This window comes from Macrobrachium rosenbergii, chromosome 59 (genome assembly GCF_040412425.1).
Source record: "Macrobrachium rosenbergii isolate ZJJX-2024 chromosome 59, ASM4041242v1, whole genome shotgun sequence".
Lineage (NCBI taxonomy): Eukaryota > Metazoa > Arthropoda > Malacostraca > Decapoda > Palaemonidae > Macrobrachium > Macrobrachium rosenbergii.
The window spans coordinates 8,575,973-8,601,450 of record NC_089799.1 but is presented as its reverse complement, the minus strand read 5'-3'; the positions used below and the strand labels follow the sequence as shown (position 1 = coordinate 8,601,450).

The 25,478-nt window shown below is 42.0% G+C and overlaps 1 protein-coding gene across 1 annotated transcript in view; it reads left to right on the top strand.

Moving 5' to 3' along the window:
* Nucleotides 1–25,252, top strand: part of clu (clustered mitochondria protein homolog) — a 40,880-nt gene extending 15,628 nt beyond the window's left edge. The window contains 7 exon segments of the mRNA XM_067102141.1: nt 4,650–4,873; nt 5,772–5,918; nt 7,389–7,560; nt 8,262–8,392; nt 15,636–15,772; nt 21,768–23,904; nt 23,906–25,252. Coding sequence (XP_066958242.1) covers nt 4,650–4,873; nt 5,772–5,918; nt 7,389–7,560; nt 8,262–8,392; nt 15,636–15,772; nt 21,768–23,904; nt 23,906–25,102 — 4,145 coding nt within the window. The 3' untranslated portion in view covers nt 25,103–25,252.
* The last annotated feature ends 226 nt before the right edge of the window (nt 25,253–25,478 follow it).

Sequence of the window (25,478 nt, the reverse complement as noted above, 5' to 3'; positions counted from 1 at the left end):
TAGGTACTGAAGTCCTTATATCCAATAGCATCTCTGTGCAGTATTGGGTGCTACTATAGTAGGCGGTCTACCTAGGGCATCAAATGTGTTTCGCCATGTTTAGTACTAGCCTCTCGGGGATCAAATGTGATCAAATGCACTTAAGGACATTTGATCCCCTAGGAGCAAGCAATAAACACGACGAAACGATGTAGAAACACGGGTAGACCTCCTACCATAGTAGCACCCAGTATTGTCTAATAATAATTGTCTCTAATTGCTGTTTGATGTCGGATACTGTCAAAAGTTCTAACAAGAGGTTAGTTTTTGCACATTCTTGAGGTCACTCAGCAATGGGATCTCTTCATTGCCGAAACTTTGGAACACACATGTACTGAGAAAAGGTACTCTTACTGAGCAGATAGTTAAGGGGGAAAAAAACTAGAGCTCTAGAATAGTGACAAGCAATTTTGAGCGATTTTCTGAATGAGACGTAGAATATACTGTGTTGCGTTTTATGGTGCTGATAAAGTGACGAAAGTAGACTTTATAATCACTTCTGAGAAAAACATTGGGTTAACAAACAAACTTGTAGTCCATCGTAGTATATGTTAAGAAGTGGAGATAAAATTAAATGAATAGATTAGGAACATTAGTTTACAGAGAAACAAGAATTGATATTAGAGATTTAAAGCAAAACACTTACCCGTGTCATGCAGGGAAGCGATGGGAAAGTGTCATGATGGAAGAACATCATAGGCCAGCCACACACACACACACACACACACACACACACACACACACACACACACACACACACACACACACACACACACACACACACACACATTATATAGGCTATATCTACAGTATTTATGTTATATTAGTATATGTATGTATGTATGTACAAGCGATGGTAGTGTGTGTGTCATCTCCAGTATCAAAACCGGTAACCTTTTTCAAGAGCTAATTAGTATCAGCTTATAATGTAACCCTTATTCATATCAGTCGTCATTATCGACTCCTTTTTTTTTTTTAGGAAGCCCACCTGTCTGGACCCCCAGTGGTCCATACATCATACCCCTGTTGTTTGTTGGTTACAGATTATATTCCCTTGGATTTGCTCTTGTCATCATAACTTTTTTTTAGAATAGGTGTGCTTTATAGAGCAGACTTATTGATTGGGCCTAGTCAGGGGCGCTGTGTATTTTTCTAGTATCTTGGTTGCGTCGTGGGTTCATTAATGTCCAAGTGTCCATTGCTCTTTCAAGTAGGCCTATGTAGGCTAAGCTCGTGGTGGCATGATTCTGTAAACGGTTTTTTAAAACAATGTATGTCAGAATATATTTTATAATCGATTCTTGCCGTAATAGTAGCCAAAGACGCTCAGTAAGGATGGGCGTGACCGTTTCCCGTGGGGATTTATTTAGTAAAAAATTCTGTATTTACTGTTACATCGTACCTATGTTGCAGTAGCCTACTCATGCAGAATTTCTTCCTCGTCTTAAAGATGTGCTGTAGTAAGAAGAGTATTACGATGGGGACAAGTAAATAGGGAATTGCTTCGTGAGGCTAGATAAAACAAAAGTAGACCAACATGCAAATTGTATTGCCTATCGACTTGATAAATGTTCATCGGAAAATGTTTTACAAGCTTATCGTTTTGTGTACAATAAGCTGCTTATTTGTTTGTTCGGTGTTTACATTCTTTGCACACGTCTTTTAATTTGTTTTCCGCTGTTATTTGGTTTGCAGCAGCTGTTAGGACATGTTGCAGATAGTAGGATGAAAGTGCTAAATGCATCGCGTCCCCGCTGACCCCGAAAGATGGCACTGTGCCAAGGAGCCTCGTTCAACTTAGACCTCGGAGGAATGATGATATATCTCTCTCTCTCTCTCTCTCTCTCTCTCTCTCTCTCTCTCTCTCTCTCTCTCTCTCTCTCGTTGGATTATATCCCTAGATGTTAGTTTTGCGGTTTTCATAAAGCATTTTGGGATGAAGTAATTAGTCTCGTGATTCTTTATCGACGTCGGTTGCGACTCACCACAGTCAACTGATTGCAGGTACCCAATTCATCTCTCTGGGCTTCAGAAGCACAGTAATTTCAAGAACTTAAAGCAGTCTCGCCTCGTGTGAAATGGGGTTGCATGCATAGTCTGCACGTTTCTGGGTTTAAAGATGGGGTGTAGCTCTTTAATACCGGTCTATTGGTGATGGTTGCCGGCGTTTCAGTTTTAAGTTTTCCGATTTATGGGCACCGAGATTTTTATGAAGAGTGAAAGGAATAAAATCCCCTGATAGGCCGTATCTTCTCTTAGATATACTTACCTTAACCTTGATTCCATTGCTAAAGGTTATACTCTCTCTCTCTCTCTCTCTCTCTCTCTCTCTCTCTCTGATATGTTTCTGAGGAGGCAGTCGAAGTTTACATTATGTACAAATATGCAAATATTTTACACCGGCATTTACCTCAAATCGTGTGTAATTTTTCCTATAACGTTCCCTTGTAAGGTTGTAGAGGTTGCTCACGCGCGTGAGCATTCGTGAGTTTTTATCTACAAATCGAAAGCGAAATAGTTGACAGATTCTTTTCCTGAGATGGTATATTTTTATCACGGAATATTATGCCAGTAATTCAATATCATTTTGATGTTCTCGTCTGCGCTACGGTATATTGCAAGGTCAAATGACTTGTCAGGTCGTAAAAACTAAAAATATAGTCTTACGTAACTGAATAAGCCATTAAACGAGACGGAGTTGCGTAATTTTGTCGGTGTTGAGTCTGTGGTTGGGTCTAGCCTTTCTTCTTGTAAGTTTTTGTTTTTAGGAAAAATTGCGCTTTAGGCACTTGTGAGTTATGGTTTTAACAGCAAATTAAGGACAGTTGACACTCAGTGATGAATTGACGGTATTCCAAATGATTTAAAAAGATGTATAAAACGGAGTCGTTCGAGTTAGGAAGAATACTGGAGCGTGAGACTAGTTTTTTTGCCTTCGTTAGTTTGTCCCTGCCCATTAATCTCTTAGTCATGCATCCCTTGTCGTAACTTTTAAGGGTTAAAGGCATTTCAGTCTTAATTAGGTACAAAGGTAGACCATCATTAATAGATGTGCATGAGAAGTTCGAATGGGGTTAGTATGATACGTGGACTGCTTCATCAATATAGGTTTTCATCACAATTGCTGCGTTGTTGAGTACAATATTTTTTCACGTGGAATTAGGACTAACGCCTTATATTTTAACAACCTTTGCTGGTTTTGAGGCAAAGTAAACGTATACGTATAATGGCAAGAGGATACACACAATATGTCCTAGTGTAATTATAAAATAAAAAATGTTTCGAGTGGAGTGTTGCACTATTAGTGTAGGTCCTACAAGGATGAAATAAGTACCTTAAAAGGATTCAAGGTCAACTCACAGCAATATTGAATGCAGTTCGTTTTATTTACTACCTTATTTACTACCTTAATCTCTTTTCTCATACTTTGCTGTAAACATGAGACTTTATCATTCAGTTTTCCTTTAAAAATGCACTTTGGTTTTGAAGTGGCTCAACGATAATTCAGAACACACACAGAGAGAGAGAGAGAGAGAGAGAGAAGAGAGAGAGAGAGAGAGAGAGAGAGAGAGAGAGAGAGTTTTAAACAGGATTCAAGGTCACTCGAAGCGGTGTTGACTGAGAGTGATTCGTTGATTTACTCCTGCTGTCTCTTTCTCATGCTTTAGTCTAAAGAGTCCAACCTGATAAATAATAGAAATATGCTTCATTTCCCTTTCTGGAGTACGTGATTTTATGGAAGATACTCTCACGTGCAACGATGCTTGGTTATATTCAAGAGGCTGCTTTTTTATTTTTTATAGACAGTACACAAAATTTGGACCCTTGAGCAACAAGTGGGTATAAGTTGGCATTACGTAATATCTACAAAGACTTTGCCAATTCCTTCAGCTGTGGAATTGTTTGAAAAGCAATGCATTTGTGTCGCATTTTCTGTGTGGTACGAGTTTTTATTTAGTTGCTTGCAAATGAGAGTGATTAAACTGACTTAGTTCAGAAAGTTCAGCTAAGCTGTTTTGTGTGTATACATAATGCAAGAAAATGCAAGCGTGCATATAAAATAGAGGTAACTGGAACAGTGTGATTATGGGTGCAAGATGATGTGCTGTTGCACATCATCTTGCTTTTAGGTGTAGGAAGCAGCTGATGCTGTGCAATTTCTCTGCGAGACGTTTGTTCTCACTCCAGCAGGTAAAAAATGAATATAGCAAGTGACATATTGTCTGCCTTCACATCGATTTTTCAACTGTGCAGACATGCATTTCTCTCTCTCTCTCTCTCTCTCTCTCTGTGTGTGTGTGTGTCTCTCACTCACACACACACACACACACACACACACAGTGACTGAAGGATTCTTGGGTTTGAAATCTCTCCGTTTGATAACTATATATGCCTGAATACTGTTTTAATAATTTTTTTTTATGAATCAGAATTTCCATTAACTCTACCATATATGTAATTTATATTAAATACATTAATGACATAAAAATCCATCAGTTATAACTATTGTCTTAAATATTTTTCATTAGAATTAAGGTCTATAGCGGAATCGTCGTCACGGTGCCAATCCTGAATTAGCATTTCAGTACTATTTTTCTTTCTTCACTCAGCAGAATGCAATGGAGATAGTGCAAGTGAAGGTCACGAGAAAGCCGAAACAGAGTCACAAGAGGAGGGAGGAGGAGGAGGAAGGAGCAAGGATGCGAAGGACAAGGAAGAAGACAAGGATAAAAGTGATAAAGATGAAGACAAGGATAAAGACGGCCTGTTGCCACAGGAGTATGGATTTAACGTTAAAATCAAACCACCCACTGGAGATGCCTTTGAAATACAGGTTAGTTACTGGTACTTCATCTGGTAGCTGTAGGCACTGCTTGGGGTTCTTTGCAGCGTCCCTTCAGACCTAGCTGCAACCCCTTTCCTTCCTTTTACTGCACCTCCATTCATTTTGTCTTTATTCCATCTTACTTTCCACCTTCTCCTAAAATTTATTATTCATAGTGTGACTGCGCGGTTTTCTTCCTATTACACCTTTCAAACCTTTTTACTGTCAGTTTCTGTTTTAGTGCTGAGTGGCCTCATTAGTCCCAGTGCTTGGCCTTTGGCCTAAATTCTATATTCTATTGTATTCCACCTGGTAGTTTAGTTTGAATTTGGGTATTTTTTTTAAGAAGCTGTTTCTAGGTTGTGTTTTTTCTCCTGGCAAAAAGCCAAACATGCTGCTTTTACGTAATGTGTTTGGCTTGTGTATATTCTTGTTTGTATAAAAAAAGCATAGTTAGGATAGTTGTGCTTATGCTGATATTTTATGTTCAGGGGAAAACGTATTGAATTTAATACATTTACAGTTTGTAAACCATTAGAGGTTAGTTTAGGTACCATTGTCCAGTCCTACTAGAGTTAACTGTCTAGGTTCTGTAAAACCAGTTTTCAGAAAACTATAATGTACAAACATTTTCATCAGATTTCTTATTTTAATTGGTTTCTGTAGGACATAAGACTTGCAAATTTCAAATTTTAATGCTAAAATAGTTTTGGAATTGTTGACACTTCGATGCAATGTTTCCAAGTGGCTGAACGACAATTATTCCCTGCAAAACAGGTAAAACTATTGTGTCATGGTGAGACATTTTTACTGTATATTAATTAATTTTATTTTTACTTAAAAATACAGAACGTAATATTATTGTATTTCTGATGCCACCTGGTAATATGATGAAATTCCCTCTCAGGTTAGCAGCATGGAACGCTGGTACAAGAATCAGTCAGCTTCTAACTCAGGTGAGTGACAGGGGTCATGGGATGACCTGTTTTCTTTGCTTCTGAATGATCAAACTCTAGACAACTTTGCAGAGCTCAAAACTGTTTGGGCCAAAAGCGTGTTACTTTGCCACAGGGAAATTATAAAAAATAAGTACAAAATGCAAAACTTTTTCATGGTTGGAAGTATATCAAAAAGTTCAGGCTCAGTAAATATGTCTTTTCATATAAATTAGTTCCTAGTAATGACTTTTGCTATAAACCAGCAAAAATGACTCCCTAAGTTAAGTTGAAATTGTTGTTTATGGTACTAAAGAAATAACACATTTAATACCAGAAATAGAGATGGAAGAATATGAATTTAGAAATTGGTAGGGTAAGACTTATTTTAAGGTGAAATTTGTTTTACTGCTGCAAATAATCTCATTTCTGTACTTTTCCAACTCAAGGACTTCTGAAATGACCCTTGATACAAATATAAAAACTATCATAAAATCCTTGCAAATCAAGGCTATTTATTCAAGTGACAAGATTTTGGAATGGTAATAGCTACAAAGTCAAGTTGATGTTGTCAGTCAATGCCATAATTGTCATTGTCACTAACATGAAAATTTGACATGATCAATGTTTCGATGCAGTGGCAATTGCAAATCAAGAGGATGAATCCTCTTTCTCAGTAGTCCTTGATTGTATATGGAACATCTTGGAGCTTCAGAGATAGCAGAAACCTGAGGTGTCAGGTGGAGCCTCAGATTGACTTTTCAAGAGATGACCCAGCCGGTCATGTTTTTTTTTTTTTTTAATCTGCAACATTAAAGTTAACGTACCAGTGGTAAAAAAATGACTTACACTTACCCAGCAAAGATGATGGTGCTGAGAGAAAGTACTGTACATGGAAAAACTCAAAATTAATTTAGGTCAAATTGAAGGAAGCACGGAGTTTTATTTAAGACCGACCCATTAACAAACTTGAAAATGTGGATGGAGGAAGGAAAAATTCATACCACAAAGGAGGCTGCAGCATTCTACAATAATTGAGGTGCTTCAGTCTTGAGATCTTAGGAAATGTTGACAGTATGTGCTGGCAGATCACACCTAACTTTGGAATGGTGCTCAAGACAAAAAGATATCAACTAAGAATGTCAGTATTGAAGTAATTATTTTACCAATATTATCAGTAGCTAAATTCATAATGATTAGTGTTTTATAGAAACACTTACAAAATGTGGCCACTGTTTGTACGGTAGTTCATCTGTAGTAGATTGCTTCTCCGAGACTTTAGCTATAATTTGTAAAGTAATTTTGAACATTATGGAGGTCAGGTTTTAGTTGTTGTAAAGGTCAGGTTCTTGTGAAGAGAATAAATGTTGTATATAGCTTCATGTAATCCATAATGTGATATGTTTGCTACTGAAATTACATAGCCTGGTAACTTTTAAATGAAATAATTTGGAGTTACCTATTAATTAAATTTTTTGCATGCATTTACTGATTCTTAAGCATTTTATCACTGTTGTATATTCATTGTTCACTAGTAATTTCATTACCTTCATGTAATCTGGTGAATAATTGTGCTGTTTACATTGCAGGAGGGGTCTGTAATCAAAGTTCGAGAAGACCCTTACACAGTTCGGGAGGCCAGAATTCATGTGCGTCATGTGAGAGATTTGCTAAAGTCACTGGATCCATTTTGACTTTACAATATGCTGATTGTACCTCTTGTTTCATTCCTCAATACAGTTGCTCAAGGGGATATTATGGGTAAGTTTTAAGAGTCCAGAGGTATTTATTATGTACTGAAGTTGAAGTTTAATCAGGATGCATAAAGTGACAAGGTATAGATTTTTGACAGTTTGGTCATTTGCAACTTTTTCCCATTCACCAGTCACTACTGATATTGGTTAGAACTTGGTCTTAATTGTGAACAGAGACAACTCAGAGCCACTGAGGATACATGTAAAAATTAAAAAGATTACAAAAGCAGTAGGTAAAAAGTGAATGAAATAACTTTAATTTCCAATTAGTTCTTGTAGCTACCTCACTTTCACATACCTGTATGTATATTTATAGATTTTCTTGTGTTACAACAATGGCTTTTAGTTTAAAAAGCCCTCTGCTTATGAATCTCTTATCTCTGTAGGTGCATTAATTTCAAGTGCTGAAATTAATTCTGTACAGATGACCATTATGTTTTTTAGTCATAGGAATGGCTTAAGATACATACTGCAGGAATTTTATATTTAAATGTTCTTAATGTTTTGGCTTCGATGCAATAAATTTTTCATGACTTAAATTGCAAGCACAGTATAAATTTGTAATATTTTGCGAGCAAATGGATATGTGATTTTGTGTGAAATCATTTGCACTTCTCTTGAAAGGAGTTTCATTCAATTTATTTGCTTTGTTAAGGAAAAAGAAAGTTGTTTAAACAGAATTAATAAAAGATTTTGAACCCTTTTTAGAGAAGAAGAAGAGTCCTGTTGAGTCTATAGACTGCACACCACCTAAGTATATTCTTCCAAGCTGCAAGGAAAGACCACTAGTTCCTCTACAGCCATTTGCCAAGGAACAGAAGAGCCCACAGTGCCTCAAGGTAGAAATGGATGAAACCCTTAGTTATTCAAAAGACATTATTACATTGACCTACACTTATAAATTACTTTTGAATTTCAGTAATTAGTGTTTTTTGTACACAAGACAGTAATCATTAAAGTCTCACTGAAGAACCTTGTCACAGTAGCATAGCCTAACCAAACCACAGTGCTTATCTAGTAAATGTATCATTTAAAGTAATCAGTAGGAATTGTACATAAAATACGCATGTTGAATGCTGTGTATAAGTAACAAGAAAATAAAAACAGACCAACCACAAAAGAAAGATGAATGGCAATGCACAATGTTGTAAGTGTGATGCTACTTTGTGAATTTCTTCTGGTCCCATTTTCTATACATACATTACAGTGTATTTTATTCGCAAACCAGCCATAAAATTGGGTACCGAGTTAAATATATTTAGTCATATTGTATATAATCATGCAGAAAAATTACAACCTTCATGCCTCTTTCATATTTAATGAATGATTCCATGTAATTGATAAACGGCCTCCTGTTAAAAGTGTTCATCAGAAAAAATTGTGTTTTAAACATCTAACTTACCTGGTAGTTATATATATAGCTTAAGTCCCTGACGCCACGGCAGAATTTCAAAATCAGCAATCGCCGATCGGTAGTCAGGTGAACCACCTGTGCGCCTCTACCCAGGTACCTGGAACCATTCCAACTATTCCTCAGATCTTCCCTGCCGCTGTGTCGGTAACATCGATGGAATTTCGCTCATAGCCTGTGTTTTTTCGCAACTTATTTTGGTGAAGTACACTTTGGCTTGGCTTTCGCTTGTTCGCTTTTGGATTTTCTTATAACATATCTGACTTCATCGAGTGTGAAAATGTGTGTGTGGGGATACAAGCGGCTTGCTAAAGTCTCCTTGGATCCCCACTTAGTATGTCTGAAGAACGGGAATGAAAGACCGGCTCAGAAGAGCCAAGAGTACTGTTTCTCACTCTTCTTGATATAACCAGGGAATAGTTAATTCTTTTCCCCTTGATAACTATCCTATTGATCCTTCTCCCCAGTGGTAGTCTCTGAACCCCTACTGAAAAACAGGCAAGGACCCAATACTTAATGATTTGTTGGCTGCCATTCAGACCCTGGCCCAACAGGTAAAATCCCTCTCAGAAGACAGGGATAATATGTGATCGATAATAAGAGATCTAAAAAATACAAGTGTTAATATGTTGTTAGTGCAAAGTGCAGTGGAGGGTGCGAACGCTCGGTCCTGTTGTGCTCCTAGTCCTGTGACCTCTTCCAAGCTCACCAACCCCTGTGAGAAGGAAAGTCGACAGGCGAAGGGAGGCAAAGAGGCTTTAGCTACCGAGCAGTCGTCCTCGAGCGTACCTGTTGACGCGTTTCCCAGGGCGCTCACCCTCGCCAGGAAAGACGAGAGGTTAAAGTGTTTTTTCGTCCATTGGTTGCTGTACGTCAACCGAGGAAGCTTTTGACCGATGTCGCACAGGCGCCAGTTCTAAGTAACCTCTAGGTTTGACGGGACAGTTAAGTTGGACGCCAGGGCGTCGGCGCCGGCTTCTGGACGCCAGGACGTCGGCGTCGAAGCTGGGCGCCAGGGCGTCGGCGTTGAGAAGCTGGACGCCAGGATGTCTGTGAAGAAGCTGGACGCCAGGGCGCCAAGTGTCGTGGAAGTTAGACGCCAGGACGCCAGGCGTCATGAAGCTGGACGCCAAGACATTAGCTTCAAGAAAATGGACGCCAACACGCCAGGCGTCAAGAGACTGGACGCCAGGGCGCCAGGCATCAAGATGATATTTTGAAAGACGCCGCACTTCGTCTTCGGAAAATCGGAAGAAGAGAATGATAATATCTCGCATTCTCCTGTGAATCTATTGTAGAGATTTCTGACGAAGACAATATAAAGGCCATCAGCTTTTATCAGACTTGAAAAGGCTTATGAAGCTATTTTCGGAAATTTTTTCCAGAGAAATTTATCCTGACTGCTCCTCGTTCCCACCTTCAGAATTTACTCTTGTGAAGGCGTCTAAGAGGGCAGCATTTCTGAAGAATGGATACTTTGAAGGAGAAACAATGAAAGACAGCCTTTGTTTTCCTCCAACCAAACTAGCTCAAGGTCTAGCGTTTAGTATCAAACTGGAGAATCGTTCGGCCTCAAATACCTGCCTTCCCAGGAACCTTCTCGAATCTTGTTGACTCTTCTCGTCGAGTGGCCATGGGGAAAAACGGGTTGTTGGTCGATATCAGAATTGGACCACCCCCTCAAAAGAATTTGGAGATTTAGGAAGGAAGATGGAATTATTCAACGACTGACATCGAAGAACTCGCATATATCTGATGTCGTGTATGGATAAAGGACTCGGAGATAGTTCCAACGAATCAACTGCACCTTTCTCAGCGGGACTCCTGAAGAAAAGGGCCCATCTTTGCTCTTTCCTGGCTAATGGGGTCATGTCCAATCAAAATCAGAATTGATTTATACCTCTTTTTCCTCTCACCCCTTCTCTCAAGGTTTGGTATAGAGGCCTTTTCATCTTTGGCCCAGAAAACCACAAGATTTAATATCTAAAACAGCAAGAAAAGTCCTACCTACGACTTTCATCGCTAAAAGAGTAAGGCTGAAGTTCCTGTGTTTCAGGTATCTCAGCTCTTTCGTGGTCGGCCCTCCGATAGAGGTTCCTCTAGGGCGGGTAGATGAATGACAACGAGAAGAGGCTCTACACAGGAAGAAGGAGGACCTGCCTTTCTTCTCCTGCAGACTGCAGGAGCAGACTGTCCAGCCTGAGTAGGCCCCTCTAGTAACAAGACAATTGACCTTTCTGCCAAATGCAACGACAGAACCAAGGCAAAGGTTCTACAGCAACAAGTGTCTATGATGTTGCAAAAGGAGACCAGACAGAGAGTTCCGGGATCCGAATTCCCCAGGATTCTACATTGGTCATTCCTGATCCCCAAATGCTTGGGGGTTAGAGACCCGGTGCTAAGAGCGGATTGCACTCAACTTTTTTGTGCAATAAACAAAGGTCACTATGGAAACGACAAAATCGGTTCTAGCAGCGGTCAGACAGCATGACTGGATGGCCTCACTGGACCTCCAGGATGCGTATTTTCACGTCCCCATGCACCCGATCTCCAAGAATTTTCTGAAGTTCGTCCACGGGAAAGGTTTTCTAGTTTCGGTCTCTCTCTTTCGGCCTAAACAGACAAGGTTGACGTCTGGCTCTGGAGCCGAGACCTCTCGAGCAAGTTACCCAATATTGAGGGACGTCATGATAAGACTTCATAGACTACAGATTGTAGCCACAGCAGCAGCCCGGAGCTCTTCTCCCCTTCCAGCCCCAAGGGTAGCTCTCCTACTAAGAACAAACGTAGACAGTTCTATTCAGTCAGGATACCGGGCTGCAAGAGCGTATGGACACTGTGCTGCCTTCGTACATCCTCCTCTTCCTCCTTCGGATTGGTACTCGTCTGCGGAACCCCTCCACGGTCCATTATTGACGATGAGGAGGAAATAATTGCCGTGGTTGAGGCTTCCCAGCCTGTCCCCAACAGCAGGAAGCCCCGCATATAGCTTTACCAGCAGACTTTGTCTTCGGCTGCAAGCCGTGACAACAAGGCAAAGAGAAGAAGGATAATAGACGTCAACTAAAAAGCTTCTAGACGCCCAGAAGTTTAAAGACGCTGAACGTAGTGAATGAAACTCTAGACGCTGGATGCAGTGGCGTCAAGCATCTAGAGTGAAACACCATGATGACAAGCGTCAATGAACCCAAGACGCTCAAGCGTCGAGGCAGCGTCAGGGCGTCAGGCTTCAAGATATTGCCAAGACGTGGAGTTAAGCTCAGGGCGCAAGATGCACTGGCATCAAGCGTCTAACAAAGAATTAGGTCTACTGATAAACAGATAGAAATCTCAGCGATCCCATCCTAAGAGGTTCTATGCCTTAGGATGAAGATTCAGAGTCAGGATTTTTGGGCTTTTCCGTTTATTGCAAAGACAGGACAAGCCTCAAGAAAATTTCAGAACTTTATAAAGAGACAGTCATGTTTGGCAAAGGAATGGATGAGTCTGCTGGGAACCCTTTCCTCGCTGGAACGGTTTGTCTCCTTTGAGAGGTTAATTTTATGCCCCGTTACAGTTTCATCTAAATCGGAACTGGGACAAGGAAATAGAACTGGAGACCAAGTGCATCCCCATTTGGAACCAATAAGACCATATTTGTAGTGGTGGAACATCCCGTCAAGCTCCAGGAGGTCCTTCTCTATATTAGAGGAACCCAGACCTAGTGTTGTTATCCGATGCGTCGGACTCAGTATGGGGAGCAACACGAGGAAATAAAAAGTCTCGGGCTCCTGGACCAGAGAGCAGGAGAAGTTAAACATCAGTTAGAAGGAACTAACTGCAATCCTTCTAGCTCTCAGGAGTTCGAACACAGTGGGGAACAAAGAGGTGCAGGTCAACACCGACAACACGGCAGCGTTGGCCTACATCAGCAAACAAGGGGCACTCACTCCAGGTCTCTATACGAGACAATAAGAGAATCTCTTCTTTGGGCAAAGGAGGAGAATGTAAAACTAGTAACCCACTTTATCCAAGGGGAGAAAAAAATGTGAGGGCGGACATTCTGAGAAGGAAATAAAGTCCTCTCAAAAGAATGAGTACTACATCAGGACTTTGGGGACGTCCTTGCATAGATCTCTTCGCCACAGCGCAAACGAAGAGGTTGGACACTTACTGCTCTCAGTACCAGATCCGGGGCTATATACATAGACAGCGTTTCCTGGTGGACTGGTCCAACTTGGACGTGTATGGCATTTCCCTATTTCAAGATAATACACAGGGTACTGAAAAAATTTGTGTCACATGAGAGGACCGGAATGACCCTTGTGGCCCCTTACTAAACGACAAGAGATTGGTTCCCAGAAGTACTGGATTGGATGGTGGACATCCCGGTAGCCTACCTCAGAGAGTAGATCTACTCAAACAACCCCACTTGGAAAGATATTACCAAAACCTACAAGCGCTACTAGTAACTGCTTTCGGACTATCGGAAAAAACTCACAAGAGCCAGAAGTTTTTGAAGGAGGCAGCTAAGCGCTATCGCAAATCAAGGAAGTTATCCACCATTAAGGTATACCAATCCAAGTGGGAGGTATTTAGAGGATGGTGCAAGGACAACCATGTGTCCTCTTCCAATATTTCTGTAACCCAAATTTGTATATAGAGAACTCACCAGCATGGAACCTAGACGTGGTCCTGAGGTTCCTCATGGGGAGAGGTTCGATCCCTTGCAGAGGACATCTTTAAAGGACCTCACCATGAAAACTCTTTTCTTGGTCAGTTTGGCCACAGCGAAAAAGAGTTAGTGAGATACATGCCTCAGCAAGAATATAGATTTTATGCAAGGCAAGGCAATCTGCTCACTGCAACTAGGCTTCCTTGCAAAAAATGAATACTCATCACAACCCTGGCCCAGAACGTTGAGATTCGAACCTAACGGACATAACAGGGGAGGAGAGAGAGAGAGTCCTATTCGGTAAGGGCTCTAAGGCTCTACCTGGATAGGACAAAGGACTTAAGAAGGAATTCAGAAGGGCTTTGGTGCTCAGTCAAAAAGCTCTCTGTATAGATGTCGAAGAATGCTCTGTTTTATTTTATCAGAAAGTTGATAAAAAGAAGCACATATGGAATGTAGAGAGATAGACTACAAGATTCTGAAAGTAAAGGCGACGAGGTCAGGGCAGTAGCAACCTCTGTAGCTCTTAAACAGAACAGGTCCCTGCAGAGTATCTTGGACACGACCTTCTGGAGAAGCAAGTTAGTATTTGCCTCTCACTATCTAAAACAAGTCAAGACATTATGCGAAGATTGCTATACGCTGTGCCCGTTTATAGCATCTAATTCAGTAATGGGAGGGGAATACCCTACAATCCCATAAACCAATACCCTTTTTCTTACCTTGAATTGAGAATTTTTATGGTTGTTTGTGAAGACTGGGCGCAGTCTTCCGCAATCATTGGGATGAAAGTTCTTGGTAGAGCCCGGAACAAGGGTATTGAGAGGAGGGTCTAGTCACATAGAGGTTATACACCGGTTGACAGCCCTAGAGATTTTCAGCCCCTGGGTGGATCGCTGGATCTCTTAAGGAATGCAGACATAATGAGAGGGAGTTCATTGAAGTCAGCTTCCCTTAATCCAATCCCATAAAATAATACCCTTTGTTCTTGCCTTGGAATGATTTGAAATTTGATGATTGTTTGTGAAGATTGAACGCAGTCTTCCACAATCATTGATTTTAGTCAGATGATCATTTTGTTCCTTGGTGCGCGCCTGAACAAAGGGTATTATAGGTTGTCTGTCACATAGAGGTTGGTCGGTTGGCAGCTCCTAGAGGTCTTCAGCCCCTGAGTGGATCGCTGGACCTCTTGGAATGCAGACATAATGAGGCGGAGTTCATTGAACTCAGCTTCCTTAATCCAATTCCATAAAACAATACCCTTTGTTCTTACCTTGGAATGGTTGAAATTTTATGGTTGTTTGTGAAGATTGAATGCAGTCTTCACAATCATCAATTTTAGTCAAATGATCATTTTTGTTCCTTGGTGGTGCCCGGAACAAGGGGTATTATAGGTTGTCTGTCACATAGAGGTTGGTACACCGGTTGGCAGCTCTAGAGGTCTTCAGCCCCCTGAGTGGATCGCTGGATCTCTTAAGGAAAGCAGACAAAATGAGGGAGTTCACAGTCAGCTTCAGAATCCAGGTAAGGACCTTAAGTTGGTTTATTAACCCTAAGCAAATTCCAACGATGTTGGCTGTCTCTGACCCTCCACCAAAGGTGTCAATCAGCTATATATATAACTACCAGGTAAAGTTAGATGTTTAAAATGATATTTTCATAATAAAATAAATTTTTGAACATACCTACCTGGTAGTTATATATAATTAAATCCCACCCTCCTCCCTCTAGAGACTAGGGGCATGGAAGATCTGAGGAATAGTTGGAATGGTTCCAGGTACCTGGGTAGAGGGCGACAGGTGGTTCACCTGACTACCGATCGGCGATTGCAAGCGAGTTTTGAAATTCTGCCGTGACATCAGGGACTTAAGCTATATATATAACTACCAGGTAAGTATGTTCAAAAATTTATTTTATTATGAAAATATCATTTTGGACTATTACTTTAGGTTTATAATGGACTATTACTTTAGATTTATAAAATACTCTTCAATGACTAAAAAAAATTTAATTTCAGGTCTTAACTATGAGTGGCTGGAACCCTCCCCCAGGTCCACGCAAGCTGCACGGTGACTTGATGTATTTGTATGTGGTCACTTTAGAAGGAAAACATTATCACATAACTGCTTCAACCTGGGGATTCTACCTTAATCAGTAAGTAATAGTTTAAGTGACAAACCCATTGCATTATTTGGCCTCTCTGTTCAAACAGGTAATAATTTAAGTGACAAACCCATTGCATTATTTGGCCTCTCAAACTGTTCAAATTTAGAAAATAAATGATTTGTACTAGTGCTTTTCCATTTTTTTTTGCTTGGTGGGGTTTCTCTTTGCAGCCGAGATGGCAGCAAAAAGCTAGCAGGCAAACCTATCCCACAGATGTTCCTTGGAGGAAGGCAGGATTAACCAATCATCCAGGTACTGCAGAAGGCTAATACTCTTCGAATGAGCCCAAGCCAAGACTAGGTATAGACCCAGGTAATCCTCCCATCCACCATGAGCTGGGTATGCAGTGTGGTCCTGAGTAGGCTGGAGAGAGGGGTTGGGGGAGGGGCTTGTATGTGTCTATTCTTTATGAATGCATACTTTGCTCTTTTGAGGGTTTTGGGGATGTAATCTTTCCTTGCTGCATCGTATGTTGTTTTTGACAGCATGTTTTCCAGTGCTCTACAGATGTCTGAAAGAGTCATGGACTCTGTCGGGTTTTGAAAAGTGTGCACCGATATTGCCGACACTTGTCTGTAGAGTGCTTCTGCCAGCAATGCGTTGAATGTTGCGTTGCTGGACTGTTTAGTCCCAGAAAAACCACAGTAATTCCTTTCTCCAACTCCTGCTTTGACATCTAGCGGTGAGTGCTGATTTGAGGGAGCGGTGTAGGTGCTCTGCCATGCCTGTATGCTTCTGGGTTGTATGTTTTTGTGTGAATGAGTTTTGTCCCGAGCCTGGCAGCAAGGGAGCTCCATAAGGCGTTGGTGAAGTTGGGTTCTTTGTCGCTCATTATGTACTGCATGAAGAGATAACTGTACCCCTGGGAGGGGGTAGGGATCCCACAATGTCGACGTGGATGTGGGCCCGTCTTAGCTGTGCTGTCTGGAACTCTCCTATCCCCGTTTCTGTGTGTGTGTTACTTATGATGTTTGGCATGGGAGATATTTTTTTGCCCACTTTTTGATGTCCACCCTTCGTCCCCCACCAGGTGTACCGCTCCGACAGGGTTCGGGCAGCTAATCTGCCCCATGGGTGGGACAGGTTGTGGGTGAGGTTGAATGTTGTGTGCAGGGCTGTTTAGTCCCAGCAAGACCACGGTAATTTCTTTCTCCAACTCCAGCGTTTAGTGCTGATTTGAGGGAACGGTGCAGCCACTCCACCATGCCCGTTCACTTCTGGTTTGTATGCTTTTGTGTGAATTTGGGCCAGCCGTCGCTGTGTTGTCTGGGACTCTCCTATCCCTGTTTCTGTGTGCCTCGTTAATTTTGATGTTTGGCATGGGAGGCAATCTCCTGCCCACTTTTTGATGTCCGCCCTTCATTCCCCACCAGATGTACCGCTCCAACAGGGTTTGGGCAGTTAATCTGCTCAATGGGTGGGACAGGTGATGGGTGAGGTTGAAGGCTTTCTTTCTCAACCCTAATGGTAGGTATGGGTGAGGGTGTGCAATGGTCATCTCTCCCTTGATGATGAATAGGTCACTCAAGTAAGGGCGGGGTTCTCCCGCCAAAGTCGCCGTACGTTCACATCTTCCTTCTGAGCCAGTGCTATTTTGGGATATCCCAATCTGGACGGTGATGATGGAGTTTCAGGAAAGGGCGTCTGCCACGTTGTTGGAAGACCCCTTTAAGTATCTGATAGTGCAGGAGTGTTGGGCTATCGACAATAGGTGATGCTACTGTCTTGCTGACCACCTCTCTCCACTTGGTGAAAGTATGTACAACGTTTGGTAGTCCATCTGCACCATGAATTGTTGCCCTTCTAGCATGTGCCAGAAGTGGTGGATGGCTCTGTGGACTGCCAGTAACTCTCGCTTGAACGTGGAGTACTTTTGTCCTGGTGGCGATAACTTCTTGCTGAAGAATGGCAACGGCCATCGTCTGTCTTGTTCAAGCACCGGGCCTATCGCAGTGCTACTGAACATCCGTCGGTAGGGTGAGGGACCTATAGGGTAAAGGAAAGAGCAGTGTGGCAGCAGTGGTGATTGCTTTTCTGGCCAGCATGAAGGCTTTGTTTTTCATAATTTTCATTTCAAGCAGTCATATATTGGAGCCATTTTTACAGCAAGTTTGAGTATGAAATGGTGGCAGTGGTTAATCATTCCCTTGAACTCCTGGACTGCTTTGATTGTTGTCGGCTTTGGGAAGTCGTGGGAGGCGCTTGACACCTTCTGGGCTTCTTTGATGGCCCAGGAATTCCACTACTGGTTTTGTCCATTCACATTCGTCCCTTTGGAGTATGACTGTTTTCTTTGAGTATTTACAGGGCCTACCTAACTCTCATGTGTTGGTTTTTGATGTTGGGGTTGAGTGTGTCATCGATGATGCAGCATTTTGGGAAGGTCTCACCAGCTGTAGTTGAAGGTGTACGTACCAAAGGGGGGTGATTAATGGCTTTTTTCAATGTACTCCTCTTTGACCAGGACTTTGAAGTATCCCGTCAGCAGGTCAATCTTCATAAATATTTTGGCGGCCTGGTTTGTTATGTTAGCGATGTTCGGCAGTGAGTACCTGTCAGGTACCGCCTTGGTGTTGAGTCTCCAGCAGTCGCCATGTGCCGTCGTAGGTTTTTGGTACCATGGAGGGAGATGCCCAGGTGGAGCCTCGATGGCACAGCCGGTTACTGGGCAGCAGCTTCGATTTCAGAGGTCTGTGGCGGCTGGTTCAACCGCAGCCGACTGATCAGAGAGTTGGACACTTGCTATCCGTGTGTAGACACCCGGGATTATGTATGTAATCAACGGATAGGTTTGCTTAAAGAGCAAATGGGTGTTGGCAGACTGAATACACAAAACAAAGCCACTACAACATCTTCCAAAACATCTCACATGTCTCAACTCCCGACCTACCGGCGCAAAGCAATTCTTGCTGCTGGGAAGAAAGGGCGCGGTCTGGTATGACACGTAACATACGCTACCGGGTCTAAGCGATGTCAGGCAGGGCAGGCGATCGACTACTGATCACCCCAAAGCCAAATCAAAGTCCTTCAAAGAAGGCATCAGGCTTACCCCATACAAAATGGGAAAGCACGTTAAAAAAGAAGAAGTGGAGGAGATGCCCAGGGGCTGGAGGCTTTTTGGCATGTTCCTGCTCAATCCATGTCCTGGAAAGCTTGTTTGGTGTGGGCTCAATCCATGTCCTGGAAAGCTTGTGTGGGCAAGTTTTTCTTGGGCCAAACTTCTGAAATGGATATGCAATTTGGGGGAGATTGCCTGCAGTGACTGTGGTGCGGGATATGGTCAGCTGCGGGTTTGGTCAGGTTGCCTGTTTCTGGTGCTGGAGCTGGGTAAGTGGGGCTACGGGGGCAGGTTGTGTGATCAGCTGCTGTTTTACTACATCTGCCAGCATGTTGTGGGGTTTTAGGAAGTCTGTTCCTAAAAGTGCAATTGTCATGTCTGGTGTGATGAATGTCCAGTAGTACCGCTTCCTGCCGAACGACAAATTCATGGTCTGTCTCCCATATATTTTCAGTGGGGCTCTGCTGGCTGTTGACACCTGTATAGTGCTGGGGTTGGATTGAAGCGTTTTTGCGGGGTGGCAGGCACGACTGACTTGCATGCACCAGTGTCGAACAGGAACTCCTTATGTGTGATCTGTCGTCTGTGAGGAAAAAACACGTCGAGTATTTTTGCCTGTACCTGGAAGAAAGACTTCGGAAAGCAGGAGTGGTTTCCCTTGCGATGCAACCGGTCTGCCCACCGCTAACGTTTAGTTTGTTGGGTCACTGCTGTGACCCTTTTGCATGTTGTTCGACTTGCAGCAGTTGTTTTCTCATTTTCAGGCTTCATTCCCAAACCTCCAGTGGTAGAAACAAATGCCCCTGGGATGTTCTGTTTTGGATTTGTTTTTCCACCTGAAGCTCCAGTAGCATTGGGGCGGCAGGCCCTCTGGCTCACTGTCCGCTTTTGTGTTGGTCTGCTGCTACAGGTAGTTGTGTAGGCTCAATTGACTTGTGGGCCAGGTGGACAGTGTCGACCATCTTCAGGAACTCATCGGGGTCCATGGTTGATGCATTGGGCATGGCCGAGACTGTTTGGCTGGGTAATTTTGTGAGTAGGACCTCTCTCACAAGGTCCAATGTATTCTCTGGCAGGAATCATAACTAGCCACTACAGTTGCTTGTAGACATGCGACAGCCACTGGTCTCCTATTGCTGCCCCCACGTTGTTTAGGAACTTCTTTGCTATGAGGGCTGGGGGCATGCTGAAGGATGATGACCTTAGTTGGTCCTTCCGCACTTTGAAGGTGACGGGGGTCATTTGGTCGGCGAGCCATTCTGCGATTTGTTCAAAGACTTTGTCTGGCAGGAACTCGAGGACAGTATTGCCGTAGCAGGATGTGGAGGAGATCATCTTGGACCTGAAGATGGTCTCTGCTCTGAAGTACCAGGCCTCGGGGTTGTGAAGGGTGGCAGGCAGATGCTTGCTGCTGTTGCGGCGATGTTGCTGGATGGGCTGGTGCTGGCAGTGTCGGTCATCCTCGGGATCACCAGTATAACGAGGCAGCGAGTAAGAGGCAGAGTCAAGGTATATTATTATTTATTGACACAAAATCCCCAGCAGGTCAAGAACGTTTGCGAGCCTAAAAGTAGCATTTCACAGTAGGGGGAGACACAGATATTTCTATATACGACCAAATTCGTTTTCCCACACCTGAAAAATGGTTACCAGTTCTATATACAAATTAGAGTTAAATAGATTGGAAAGCTTGCAATGTCTGACATACTTGCAATTACAGTTTTAATGATGTCATAAAGTAGCTTCTGAAAAATGCGGAAAAAATCACCTGTAACAGGAGCACTGGATCTGTGTTTCTTGAGAGTACTCTGTGCGTCGTGTAGATTTTTGTTTTTAAGCAAGGATGCCCTGAGGGTCCCAGTGACCTCGCGGGACTCGTAATACCATTAGTTTGCTCAGTTACAGGCACCACCACGGTGATCACCTTTAGTAAACGAGGAAGACAGTGGCACTGCAGAAGCAGTAGCAGACACATTGATTGTTGGTTGGCATGTCTTTCATTCTGTGAGTGAATCAGGAATGCAGTAAGTGACAGACTACTTGGAAAATTCAAAGTTGGCTAGGTTTTTCTAAAGAGTAAAATGAGCATAATTCTTTAGCCTTCTCATCCTCAGATGAGGGACGAACAGGTATGTTAATGGTCGACATACTTCATAGGGAGGGAGGAGCCTGTTGTAGGAAGAAAAGAATGGTAGCCAGAAGTAAGAATATTCTAGGATTTGGTGGTTTTTCTGCAGTGATTCCTTCCAATGAACCCAGGGAAACACTTCTGGGATTCCTCCTCTCTTGTCTGTTGCCTTCTCCATGAGGCACATTCATCATATGAAAGGGAACAAGTACATTTCCTTCCTCTGTAAATAGTACAAAACATACTCTTCTATTACATTCATGCCCATGGCCTCCATGCCAGTGTTGGTCTTGTTTATTCTCCATAACTGAAAGACAACAAATAAGCAAGCAATAATCACACAGTTCACAGGGCAAGATTCAGGGTAAAAAGAACAGTATGAGTTTACTCACCCAAAATTTCATGAGCACATGAAGAGACAGCAGAAGCATTCTCTCTTGATAGCAGCCAAAGAAAGAACAAAGTAGTGAGAGTGAGGCAGGCAAGGGATGACCTCTTCTATTCCCTTACCTCCAGCACCGTGTTTACAAAGATTTATCAGCCATTCTAGCTCACGCTGGAGGAAACTCCACATCTGAAGGGCTGTAGTTTGTACTTAGTAAAAATACAGATTGCTTCAAAAATTGATTGTTACCAGTTCCACTGCTTTCATTTTTTTATATACTTACGGTAGTCATATTACAAAGATTTGGTGTGTAAGGCAATCGATATTTGTTAGCAATGAGTTATTGTAGCAGTGAAGTTTCTTCTAGATTTTATTATTTGAACCCTAATAATTTTTTTTTTTTTTATTTCAGAACAACTGAAGAAGAGTTTAATCCCAAGCCTTCTAGTCCAAGCTATCTGTGCCATTCACTCATTGAGTTACTAAATATCCTGTCAAATGCATTCAAACGTAATTTTGCAAACTTACAGAAGAAGAGAACATCCCGACATCCCTTTGAAAGGGTAACAACACCCTATCAGGTATACGCTTGGGCTTCTCCTACACTGGAGCATGGAATTGATGCCCTTCGAGCAGAGGACGCTTTCAGTAGCAAGCTAGGATATGAAGAACACATCCCAGGTCAGACACGTGATTGGAATGAAGAACTGCAGACTACTAGAGAGCTTGCAAGGCGTACTTTACCTGATCGTCTTCTGAGGGAACGAGCCATATTTAAGGTTCACAGTGACTTTGTTGCTGCAGCAACTAGGGGTGCCATGGCAGTTGTAGACGGTAATGTTATGGCAATCAATCCAGGGGAAGACCCTAAGATGCAGATGTTTATATGGAATAATATTTTCTTCAGTCTGGGCTTTGATGTCAGGGACCATTACAAGGAAGTAGGTGGTGATGCTGCTGCTCATGTTGCCCCTCGTAATGATTTGCAAGGAGTACGTGTTTACAGTGCTGTTGATCTTGAAGGTTTATATACTCTTGGTACTGTGGTGGTAGATTATAGAGGCTTTAGAGTTACAGCTCAGTCCATTATTCCAGGCATATTGGAACGAGAGCAAGAACAGTCAGTTGTGTATGGTTCCATTGATTTTGGAAAAACTGTAGTCACTTACCCAAAATATATGGACTTGCTTCAGAAAGCAGGCCAGCAGCTAAAGATTTTGCCGCATAAAGTCTTAAATGAGAAGAATGAAGAGATTGAGTTATGCTCCTCTGTTGAATGTAAAGGAATTATTGGAAATGATGGTCGTCATTACATTTTGGATCTTTTGAGGACTTTCCCACCAGATGTCAATTTCTTAGATGTGAAAGGAATCAACTTAGGAAGTGCCTGTAAAGAAATGGGTTTCCCAATAACTCATAAGCACAAACTGGCTACACTCAGACAAGAGCTCATTGATGCTTTTGTTGATAACCGGTACATGATGTTCCTCAAGTTTGCAGCTGTACATTTACAGCAGTTAGGTGCCAAAAAGCAGGAAGTAAGCAAGGTACCTGTAGTAAAGGAAAGAGAAGAATCTGAAAAAGATGAGAAAGAAAAGAAAGATAATAAAGAAATAGAGGCTGAAGAAGCAAAGAAAATAGTTGAAAATGTCACAGAGAGCATTGCTGCTGAGAAGCAGGTTGAAGAAAATACAAAAGATATAATTAAGAAGGCTGCTGCAGCTGTAGGATCTCTTAAGGAAGCCGATTTTGATATTAGGTTCAACCCTGATGTGTTTTCTCCTGGAGTTCAACATGCAAGTCCTCAAGGTGAGCAACTGAAGAAGGAACGCCAGTTGGTTTGTGATGCTGCAGAGTTTTTAGTTAGTGTACAGCTCCCAAGTTTAGTTCATGATCTGACTGATCATGCTGCAGCCCCAACTGATGGTACAACACTATGTGAGGCGCTACATACCCGGGGCGTAAACATTCGTTATCTTGGCATGGTTACCAACCTGCTAGGTAAAGTTTCTGAACTTGACTACATTTATACAATTGCTGTAGGAGAACTCGTTGCCCGTTCTGTAAAGCACGTCTTCACAAGTTACCTTCAAAATGTTGAAACAATTTGTTTGTCTTCAGCAATTGCTCACTTCCTTAACTGTTATTTATCATCATGTAATAGTCCTCACACATCTGGGAAGAACGATGAGCTTATGTCTAAAAAGAAAAAGAAAAAACATCCCTTCAGTTACAACAATAGCTATAATCAATGGTCTAACCTATCTCCAAAGACTTTGTGGGCTCGCATCAAAGGAGAACTTAAAAGCTACTTCAGCTGGCAGCTTGAGACTGATGGTATTGACAATACAGTAAACAAATATGGTGTGCAAAAAATTACCCTGCTGCGATCTTTTTGCATGAAGTCGGGTGTCCAGCTGTTTTTGAGGGATTATAGCTTCGACTCAAAGTCACAAGAAACCTTCCATAGGGAAGATAGTATGAACAATTGTTCCCAGTGTCAACACATCAATCAAAAGTACAGATATTACTTTCAATTTTATACACAATGGTCAAACCAAAATTCAACAGGGATTTTTCAAGGACGGTTATGATTTAATCAGCGAAGCTCTTAACCTTCTGAATAATGTGTATGGAGCGATGCACCCAGAAATTGCACAGTGCCTTCGAATGTTGGCTCGCCTTAATTACATTATGGGTGATTATATTGAAGCAATGTCCTTCCAACAAAAGGCTGTTTTGATGAGTGAGAGAGTCAATGGTATTGATCATCCTTACACTATAACAGAATACACCCACCTAGCTTTGTACTGTTTTGCAAATCAGCAAGTCAGCATTGCTTTGAAGTTGTTATACAGAGCCAGATATTTACTCTTGCTGGTTCATGGAGAAGTTCATCCTGAGGTGGCTCTTGTGGATGCTAATATTGGTCTCATTCTTCATGCTGTTGGGCAATACAGTCTCTCTCTTCAGTTTCTGGAAAAAGCATTAGAGCTTAACAACAAGTTCTTTGGTGACAAGACCTTGAAGGTTGCCCTTAGTTATCACTTAGTGGCCAGAACCCAGAGCTGCATGGGTGATTTCAGGGGAGCCCTCAAAAATGAAAAGGAAACTTTCACTATTTATAAAACACAACTTGGACCTGAACATGAGAAAACAAAAGAGGCAGACGAGTGTTTGCGCCACCTCACGCAGCAAGCTGTTGTTATGGCTAAGAAAATGAGTGAGCCATTTAATGGCAGAGGAATGCTGGGACTTCCCCCAATTCAAATCCAGCCTCCATCCATGACCAGTGTATTAGAACTTTTGAATATTATCAATGGTATCCTTTATGTTCAGATAACACCAGCAGAGATTGAAAAAGTTCGTCTTGAATTAGAAAAGGGACATGCAAAGGCTCTGAAGGAAAAAGTTAAGAATGAAGCACCTTCTGGTTCAGATCAAAGCAGAGAAAGTGAAGAGAAGGCAGACGAGAGTGATGCTAAAACTGAAAGTGAAGAGAGTGAAGTAAGTGACAATGCAAGTGAAGAAAGTGAAGTCAAAACTGAAGTTGAGAGTGAAAGTAAAGCCAAAACTGGTGAAGCAAAACTTGAAGCAGAAGTCAGTACCCAAGGAAAAGAAAGTGAAAATGAAGACCCAAAAGCTGAAGAAATTCAGCAAGATGAAAGTACAGCCAAATTGGATTCATCATCAGAGCTTTCAGGTGGTAGTAAAAGTGAAAAGGACGAGGATTCAGCAAGTAGGTGAAGCTAAAAAATAACTAGCACAAATTACCTTGAGTGTGTAGTCACTGCTAGTGCCATTTAATTTAAATTTTCATTACTGGGTTGGAAAGGGCACAATAGTTTTCCCATAGCTCAAATCATCTGGAATTGGGTACAGTTGATTTCTACTGTTGCTAGTGAAAAGCAGCTACCTAAAGAAGTGTTTGGCTGTGATCTAAGCCATAGAAATGCAATCAGTGCTTGTCAAGCTACAAGCTGTAGTCAAATTTTAGTTCTATAGCATTAAGTACTATTTTGTATGGAGCCTTTAGTTTTGTATAAATAGTTGCTGTTAATGTTAACTTTATAGTTTGTGGTTGTGTGTTAATAGAAATAGTTAACATTCCACTGTACAGTTC